Raw genomic sequence first — 10,000 nt, 5'->3', positions numbered from 1 at the left:
ATGAGATATTGTTAATATTTGAAATACTAAAAAAAAATCATTGCAAGCCTTTAGATTTCAGGTCTATGAAGATATTACATTTTACTCTTTTCATATTATATATAAAAACCATTGAAATTTTTATGCTACTTAAAACTTTTTTTCTTTTTTTTTAAGAAAAACAAAATGCCAATATCTAGTTAAAATACAAATATAGCACATAATTTAAATCTGGATTCAAAATTGCCAATTTATTCAAAATTCACAAGCCACTTATTTAAGTAAAAATATGGTTAGTTAAATCTTGTCTTAGAGTTATACATTCTCACTTCATATTAAAATATTTAGAATATATCTTACAATTATCTATCTTACATTTGAATGTAAAAAATCAAACTATCTACTGGCATATCATGTAATCTATAATAAAAAGTGAAACCACATGCCTAAACACTACATATATAGAAAGAGTATAAATAGGTTTTTAAAATAATGCAAATAATCTAGTTATCAATGCCATACATGTGTACAGCACAACTGAGAATATTCTCCTACAAGACTGCAATGTATCTTAAATTCATCAAAAGAAGAAGAAGAAAAAAAACAGCAAATAAAATAGAAAATCCACTCGCCCATATATGCTCACACACACTCCCAGAGATTCCAAGAAGCTGAAACCCTTTATCTTAAAGAAACGGAAAGTCACACCTGGCCATCAGTTTACGCCAATAGTCGACTGAAACAGCAGGAGCAAGAGCGAGAGCATGGTCCCACTGGTGTAACCTCGTCATCAGCTCACAGTATTGCTGGAGTGACCCGCAGCGGAGGTACGACTCTGCAAGTGCTTCTTGGCCCTCAGCAGTTGAATGCTTCCTACTAGCAACTCCGTGCCCTCTGTTCGCTTCCATCTCCTTCTCTGCTGCCATGGCCTGCGAGTTGTAAGGTCAGAGGAAGATGAAATTCTGACATCACATGATTAATATAGGCTAATAAATATTACTCATGTGTATGGGGAGGATGCATTGTTAGGGTGAAGCAACCATTAGCCTGTGTGCCACCCGAGTTGACGCTCTCAGTACAGATCCTCCAAGGGGCCATCTCAAAGTGTTGATGGTTTATGCTCAAGGTATAATTCTTTCCCCTAATTTGCTAAATAAGGGATAAAAAATTTATGATAAATATGATACTGACCAGGGAACACTTTACAAGGTGCGAATGGTGCATGATCGATGAGGTATAGTTAGGCGACAACATGGATATGTCTGTGTGGCCCTTCAGCACATATACCAGGTCCCAGAGGTTCCTCACACGTACATCACCCTTTATGGAAATGGAGAGAGAAAAGTTGTGTAACATCTAAACATATGAGGTTTGAAAACATTTGAATTCCATTGATGATTGCATGCTTAAAATTGATAGATGGTAGACTATGGTTGTAATATCAAACTTCAAAGGTAAAAATGTTTTGAATAAATTTGACTTTAAATTCTTTCCTTTCGTACAAAAAAATAATTTCTTAATCAAGCAAAAGTTATCGTTGTAACCTGTCACCCAGATACCATGTAACTTTTTAAAAACACCAACAGATTAATCTATGTAGCATTTTTCTCAGAAAATGGTTTATGAATTCTCAACGAGAATTTTGTAAAACATTGCATACACAAATTTACATTTGATAGAATATACACTTACAGTAAAAAAGATCAAATGATATCTAAGCAAACCACGTTTTTATATATAAGAACATTGAAGCTTTCAATAATTTCTAGACTTGAATAATACATGCTCTAATAATTCAAGTTATAGTTAAATCTTTATGATAATGCGGTTGGTGATGATAACGATGTAGACAGTGATGGCAACGGCAATGGTGCTAATGACATTAATAATAATAATGATACTTATAACAATGATTAATAGTGAATAGTGAGAAAAAACAGACAAAAGCTCCATCCAATAATGAATTAAAAACACAGAGAGAACACTATACAACACCAACACAAAACAGATCAGCAAACAACTTCAGCCTCTTGCTCGTGCGATGTGCGAGGTCTGTTTTCTGCAACGCTGTCCTGAGGTGCTCCGCCCTGAGTCCGCACAGGTGGAGGCTTGTCGAGAAGCTTTTGCCTTGATCTGCAAGAGAATTGGCTTTGATTAGTATGAAGGAAAAGAGGAGGGACTGGTGGGAGGAAGAGATGGAGGGAGATAGATATAGAGGGAGAGACAGAGGGGGGGACGGAAGGGAGGAAGGAAGGAAGGAAGGAAGGAAGGAAGGAAGGAGGAGGGAGGGAGGGAGGGAGGGAGGGAGGGAGGGAGGGAGGGAGGGAGGGAGGGAAGAGGGAGGGAGGAAGGGAGAAGGAGGAAGGAAGGAAGGAAGGAAGGAAGGAGGAAGGAGGGAGGGGGAGAGAGGGAGAGAGGGAGAGGAGAGGGGAGGGAGGGAGAGAGGGAGGAGGGAGGGAGGGAGGGAGGGAGGGAGGGGGGAGGGAGGGAGGGAGGGAGGGAGGAAGGAAAGAAGGAAGGAAGGAAGGAAGGAAGGAAGGAAGGAAGGAAGGAAGGAAGGAAGGGAGGGAGGAAGGGAGGAAGGGAGGGAGGGAGGGAGGGAGGGAGGGAGGGAGGGAGGGAGGGAGGGAGGGAGGGAGGGAGGGAGGAAGGGAGGAGGGAGGGGAGGGAGGGAGGGAGGGAGGAGGGAGGAGGGAAGGGAGGAAGGAAGGAGGGAAGGAAGGGAGGGAGGGAGGGAGGGAGGGAGGAGGGAGGAGGGAAGGGAGGGAGGAAGGGAGAGGGAGGGGAGGGAGGGAGAGGGAGGAAGGAGGAGGGAGGAAGAGGGAGGGAGGGGAGGGGAGGAGGGGAGGGAGGGAGGAAGATGGAGGGAGGGAGGAAGGAGGGAGGGAGGGAGGAGGGAGGGAGGGAAGAAGGAAGGAAGGGAGGAAGGGGGAGGGAGGGAGGGAGGGAGCGGGGAGGGAGAGAGGGAGAGAGGGAGGGAGGAGGGAGGAGGGGAGGAGGGAGGGAGGAGGGAGGGGAGGGAGAAGGAGGGAAGGAAGAGGGAAGGAGGGAAGGAGGGAGAGAGGGAGAGGAGGAAGAAGGAAGGGAGGAAGCAAGGGAGGAGGGGAGGGAGGGAGGGAGGAGTAAGGGAGGGAGGGAGGGAGGGAGGGAGAAGGAGGGAAGGAGGGGAGGGAAGGAAGGAAAGGGAGGGAAGGAAGGAGGGAAGAAGGGGGAAGGGTGGGGAGGGAGGAAGGGGGGAAAGGGAGGGTTCGAAGGAGGGAAGAACGGGGGAGGGTGGGGAGGGAGGAAGGGGGGGGAGGGAGGGATCGAAGGAGGGAGGAAGGAAGAAGGAGGAAGGAAGGAAGGAAGAAAGGAAGGGAGGGAGGAGGGAGGAGAGAAAGGGAAAGGGAGTGGAAGGGAGGAGAGGAGGGAGGGAGGAAAGTTGAGGGCGAGGAAAGGAAAAGGAGGATGGAAGAGAGGGAGGGTGGCAGGCGGGGAGGGAGGGAGGGCGGGAGGGAGGGGTGGGAGGGAGGTAGTAAAAGGGAAGGGGGAAGGGGAGGGAGAAGGGAAGGGGAGGGAGGGAGGAAGGGAGGGAGGGAGAGAGAAGGGAGGGAGAGAGGGAGGAGGGAGGGAGAGAGGGAGAGAGAGAGAGAGAAGGGAGGGAGGGAGGGAGGGGGGGAGGGAGAGGGAGGGAGGGAGGGAGGGAGGGAGGGAGGGAGGGAGGGAGGGAGGGAGGGAGGAAGGGAGGGAGGGAGGAAGGGAGGAAGGGAGGAAGGGAGGGAGAGAGAGGGAGGGAGAGAGAAATGGAGGGAGAGAGGGAGGGGGAGATGGAGTGAGAGAAGAAAAGATAGAAGGTGGTAGGGAAGAAAAGAAGGTGGGAGGGAGATGGAAAGAAAGTGAAAGGGAGATGGAAAGAGGGAGAGAGGGAGAAAAGGAAAGTTGGAGGAGGGGAAGAAGGGAGAACTTGTAAAAGTATGAAAAAGAGAAAGAAAAAGAAAGAAAAAAAAAAAGCTAGAGCAAGACACAGAATATTTCTCACATCTACTTGTCTCTCATAATATCTCCCACATGCACGTTCCAACAAGTCTCTAAAGGGAACACACTTTTACCTGTCTCGTCGATGATTTCTTCTGTCGGTTTCTCTGCGAGGACCTTGAGCTGCAGAGGGGCCACGAAGGATGCCAGAGACCACAGGCGCATTGTTGAGTCCCGTGAACATGATGCCAGCAAAAATGGACGAATGGGGTGGATGCTCAACCCTGTTTGAATAACGGAAGATATAGATGTAATTGGTGATGTACAAAATGAAGGACATGTCTTTTTTAGTGAACTAAGTATGTGTTCCTGAATTTTTAAGGTTTTAGCAATAATTTGATTCTGTAGGGCTTTGACTAATCATAATACCACGATCATCAAACTTTTCCAAATAACAGAAATGTAATCATTCACATTTAAGTATATAAAGTTTTGATCAAATTGTTTCTTTGGATTTCATAAGAAAGGAAAGAAATATGCATAACAAGTAGTGCAGGCTCCCATACCAGGCCAGAATTGCTCCAATTACATAAAATTTGTACTCTTTTCTTTGTCTTCTCATATACGACTCATCAACTAATCTCTTACCATAAACGTCAGCACCATGATCTAGCACGACATCGAGGCAATTGGCATATCTGGCGTCCCATACCCGCATCGTCCTGTCCCATGACCCCGAGATGAGTAAGTAGGGCACCTCAGGACACCAGGCCAGACCACGGACATTATCTGAGTGCCCGACAAGGATGGTCAGGCACTGGGCTTTCGAGTAGGACCATATCCTCACTGAAGAATCATCGCTCCCACTACAAAGGATGTCCTCATAAACTGGGTTCCACTTCACTCGGAACACCTTTTTCAAGTGAGCTGTGAAGATGAAATGTTCATGGTGAAATATTTCTCATATAAATGATAATCACAGCTACGGAGCAGACTAATGTAATGACAAAACCCTATCTCAGGGACTAATGATGGTTTGAATGAAAAAAAAGGGATAAGATTTCATTTGTTTTAAAGAATAGTAAAAAAAAAAAAAGAAACTGAAAGAAAGAAGATAAAAAAGGTTTGGAAGATTATCAACTACTGCTGACAATAGTTGAATAGTCAAAAAGACTCAAGCTGATATAATACAGCTCTTAAAATGGATACAGGCAAAGAGTGTGACAAAAAATGAGACTAGGAGATAAATACTTCAAAAAAGCTAAATACTTGATATTCAAGAAATTCAAAACTTAGTCAACTCAAGTCTTTGTCCAATATACCAAAATATCAACAAATAGATGACATGATTGAATGAAGATCCCTGAATAAGCTTTCACTATTTGGTAATATGCAGTTGTTTTACACACTAGCAAATACATAAACATACATATGCATATGCACATATATATACATATGTATGTGTATATATATATTAGAGTTATATATTTATATATGATTTAAGTTGTCTATTTTATATTTAGATTTAGAAATATATTTATATGTGTAGGTGTATGTGTATGTGGTTATGTGTATGTGTATGTGTATGTGGATGTGTATATGTATAGGTATGTGTATATGTATAGTGAGTGTATGTGTATGTGTATGTGTATGTGTATGTGTATGGATCTATGTAGTATAGGTGTATGTGTATGTGTATGTGGTATGGGTATGTGTATGTGTATGTATATGTATAGGGTATATGTGTATGATGTTATGTGTTATGTGTTTATGTGTGATGTATTTGATATGTATTTATGTACTATGTATTTATGTGTTATGTGTATGTGTTAAGTGGTTTATTTATATATATATTATATATATATATATAATATATATATTATATATATATATATATATATATATATATATATATATATTTATATATATATATATTATATATATATATATACATATATATAGATATACATATATAATATATATAATATATATATATATATATATATATAATATAATATATATATATATATATATATATATATATATATGTATATATATATATATATATGTATATGTATATATATATATATAATATATATATATATATATTATATAATATATATATATATTATATATATGTATATGCATATATTATATATATATATATGTATATGTATATATATATATATATGTATATGTATATATATATATATATAATATATAATATACATATACATATACATATACATATACATATACATATACATATACATATACATATACATATACATATAAATATACATATACATATACATATACATATACATATACATATATATACATATATATATATATATATATATACATATATATATATATATATATATATATATATATATATATATATATACAAGAAAAACAAGCCCCCCAAAAAGATATATATAGCTTGAAAAATAGTTATGAAGCAATTTCATTCAACAGCAATACAACCTCAGTATAAGAGAATGATGGTGGACCTAAATTTACCTCAGTTATAAGGTACCTCCTGTATTCTCATCTTTGAAGCAAATGGAAGAATGAGATGGCAAACATTAACAAAGAAGTGACAATGAAAAATGTGTATTAATAAAGTCAATGCCATTGTGAATATACTGTGATTTAAAATAAAGAATGTAGAAGATCATGTTGAAAATTAGTGAGAATCATTTCATATACCAGTTGATGCTGCGAGCCCATGTATCCATGAACTGTTACATATTATAGTTTTGTCTTGCTTGTTTCTTTCTTTTTAACAAATCTATCAGTAAAAAAGAGAAAACAACAAAATCACAGTTACATAATAATATAGATAATAACAATAACAATGATGGTGATGGTGACGGTGATGGTGACAGTGACGGTGACCATGACCATGATGATGACAATGATGATAATGGAAAAAAAATACTCTAAAGTAAAGAAAATATAGATACAACAAGAAAAATAACTGAAGAAAGTACTCAGAACAAATATTACTAAAACAACTTCAAACTGAAAACACAACATATCCTTCTTAGATAATGATAATTATGGGGAAAAAACAGTGTGATACAGTAAGAAAAAAAGTACCTTTCAGTTCGGTAACAGGTTCCTTTCTGTTCTTGGTGACATTGAAGATCCTAATTTTCCCATCCTCACAGCCTGTAGCTAAGATATCCGCGTCACGCCAGTCGCACCCGTAGACTGGTCCAGGGTGTCGATAGTCGTGCACTAGAGTGCCACTCACTTGGTGTACATAACAGTACCCAGATTCACCTATAATATCAACCACAGTAATAGATTGTAGTAGTCAGTTAATAGTATTTATTGCAATGAAGCCTCATGTTGATAGCTGTAAATCTTCAAATTGTTTACAATATCTGAATGAGTAATGCAATAATATTATGAGAATTAATCTTACAAGTATGGCACCTGATAATGGCAATAATGCCTGTAAGTACTTTATATTCCTATTCCATCCCTATATCTACATCTGCTCTTTTTTCACTCTGCCATTCCGGATTTGACTCGTAAACATAGCTGGTCTTCAAATTTAAGATTACCCATGTTCCCTATACATACAGCTTTCCCTGGTAATGCAATATTTCTTCAAAGCTCTTACCTGCTGAAGCTATTCTCCTGGAGTCTTTGTGATTCCATGCCACACAAAACACTTTCTTGTCCTTGTGTGATATAATATCTTGGAGGATCTTGTGTTTACCTACATCCCAGATAAAGACTTCACCCCCAGATGTTCCTGCTACGATACAGTTGAGGTCTGCAGGTGCCCAGGATAAGCTGTAGATGATGTTGTCCCTGTTGGGCAGTGTGTCAACCTGTAGAGAGAAGTTATGTTATTAACAAAATTTTGGAAGGATTACTATATATTAAGGAACTTCAGACTGATTTCAGACTGTTAATAAAGTTTAAACTATACATAAATTCCATGGATTTACTCTGATTACAAACATAAACAATTAAACTATTACTGATTATTCAAAAATTAGGAGAAATACCCTTATAGTGTAGCTTCAAGTAAATGGAAATATTCTTCAATGTAATCTATGAAGACAAATACATTTCCATCACAATATCCAAGACAAAATCTTCTTTGCACTATTTATGCTAAAAGAAAAAAATACTTAAATACTCACTGCTTCCATGGTGTCAATTTTCCATATCTTTATTGACCCATCAAAAGATCCTGTTGCTAGAAGGTCACTGTCTTCTGGTTTGAAGCTACAGTCAAATATCGTTTCAGTGTGGCCCTATGGGAAAGGGACTACTTGTTAAAAATTATGTAACTTTGTAATACTTGATGGAAATTATACTGTCACCTATGAATAGCTTCAATGCATAGTCAAGTTCTACACCTTCAGAATTCCATGATACTGATATTTAGTCTCAATTACAAAATAATTTCTAGCACTATTACTTTTTTATTCTCATTACCACCACTTCAAATGATAATAAAATTAAAATAAATTGTATTCCTTATATGCGCCTCTTCTTCTCCTACATCAACTCAGTCTCTTTCTTTTTTCAAATAATACCCAACACTCCAATGAACTCACATGTTCCCTGTTAAAGATCCACTGCTTTCTCCTCAGGTGGTACAGCCCAACACCCCCATCTTTGAACAGCGTCAGAACACAGACATTGGGGATCATGATGCCTTTCCTCTCGCTAGTGCGTTCAATCATCTGGCTCTGCTTGTCATTGCTGGGACAGGCAGCATTAAGGGCTCTTGTCGTACAAAGGACATGGAAACCTGTGTCTTTCAGGACAATATTCTCGATAGGTGTTGGTTTGGACACAGTCCAGACTCTGAGTATACCTTTTTCTGCGTCTAAAAGAAGACAATTATCACATTATCAGATCTACGTGTTAAGAGAAAAATACAACTATGACAAATCAATACATTTCTGTACAGATATAAGAAGTATATCTATACATATACAAGAAATAATGCTCCAAACATAAATAGAAAGGATAACATAATAATCACACCTACCAAAATCCAGCATAAAACAAAACCCACTAAAAACCATATGCCTCCTACCTCCCGTCACAAACATCCCAGGTGCATCGGGCAGCCAGGCAAGGGTGTTGACACTGGCCGAAATGGGCATCACATACTTTGTGATGATCATCATAGTGTTGATGTCCACAAGCCACAGGGAGCCACCCCTATATGCCACCAATATGTAGTCCGGAGAACAGGTATCCCATTCCAGCGTGACGAGACTGTGATCTTCATTGTCCTCTGCTCCCTCGGGGAAAGCTGAGTATCTCGACTTTCCGCTGTCTGTGGCATAGGCACATGATCAGATGTTGTGTTGTGCATAGGGAGGGGAAAAAGATTATTATGACTATTACAGTGATACTGACTTTGTATGTTTGTGATTGTGAGGATGATATTGTTGTGTAAGTGTTATCTTCCTTATGTATCTAGTCTAAAATCAAGATACTTATACTGAAACATGTAAAACTCTTTTTTAACCTGAACATATGATTATGTGACATCAGTTGGAGTTCAGTGGTATATAAAGAATATTCTATTTCCTTGCACATAAAAGTTTATAAATTGTACCATTTCTTTGAACAAATAGTTTAAAAATTTGGAGAAAAAAACATTATAACAATAATCTCACTTATAATATATCTCCTATTGTATCATCACTTATAATAATCATCACTTATAATATATCTCATATTGTAATGTATAAAGTTTTCCAGGCATGTAGCCAATACTTTTAATGGAAATTATGAACCTATACTGACTTCTACAACTTTATTCAGGTTTTTTTATTTCTAATGCTCCCCTCACTTAATATTTCACAAAATAAATGTCAAAGATATCAGATATAAAGTTTATATTAATATGCATAACATCTTGACTTAAAATGGAGCAAGCTAATGGTATACTCTTAAATTGGCAACATGATATCACTCCCTTCTTGAAATGTTCAACACAAAACATATAAATGTCACACAATTTTTTATATTAAAACAAGTATATGAGTTATATAATACTAAGTGTGTTTAT

The 10,000-nt window shown here is 38.3% G+C and overlaps 1 protein-coding gene across 7 annotated transcripts in view; it reads right to left on the bottom strand.

The window, feature by feature from the left end:
* Positions 1–10,000, bottom strand: part of LOC122252641 (WD repeat-containing protein 17) — a 37,135-nt gene that overhangs the window by 8,094 nt on the left and 19,041 nt on the right. For 4 of the 7 annotated variants that reach the window (XM_043015231.2, XM_043015227.2, XM_043015230.2 and 1 more), the window contains 10 exons: positions 9,014–9,259; positions 8,526–8,800; positions 8,106–8,219; positions 7,574–7,787; positions 7,042–7,227; positions 4,582–4,860; positions 4,062–4,217; positions 1,979–2,112; positions 1,171–1,299; positions 688–908 (listed from right to left, as the gene is read on the bottom strand). In XM_043015231.2, coding sequence (XP_042871165.2) covers positions 688–908; positions 1,171–1,299; positions 1,979–2,112; positions 4,062–4,217; positions 4,582–4,860; positions 7,042–7,227; positions 7,574–7,787; positions 8,106–8,219; positions 8,526–8,800; positions 9,014–9,259 — 1,954 coding nt within the window. The remainder of the gene's footprint in view (positions 1–687; positions 909–1,170; positions 1,300–1,978; positions 2,113–4,061; positions 4,218–4,581; positions 4,861–7,041; positions 7,228–7,573; positions 7,788–8,105; positions 8,220–8,525; positions 8,801–9,013; positions 9,260–10,000) is intronic. The other 3 variants (XM_086542254.1, XM_043015229.2, XM_086542253.1) reach the window with 1 other exon arrangement.

The sequence above is a fragment of the Penaeus japonicus genome, unplaced genomic scaffold (genome assembly GCF_977035675.1).
Source record: "Penaeus japonicus unplaced genomic scaffold, GWHDUDI00000001_assembly GWHDUDI00000012, whole genome shotgun sequence".
Classification (NCBI taxonomy): Eukaryota; Metazoa; Arthropoda; class Malacostraca; order Decapoda; family Penaeidae; genus Penaeus; species Penaeus japonicus.
The sequence above is the reverse complement of the archived record's forward strand: the minus strand, read 5'-3'. Positions and strand labels throughout refer to the sequence as shown.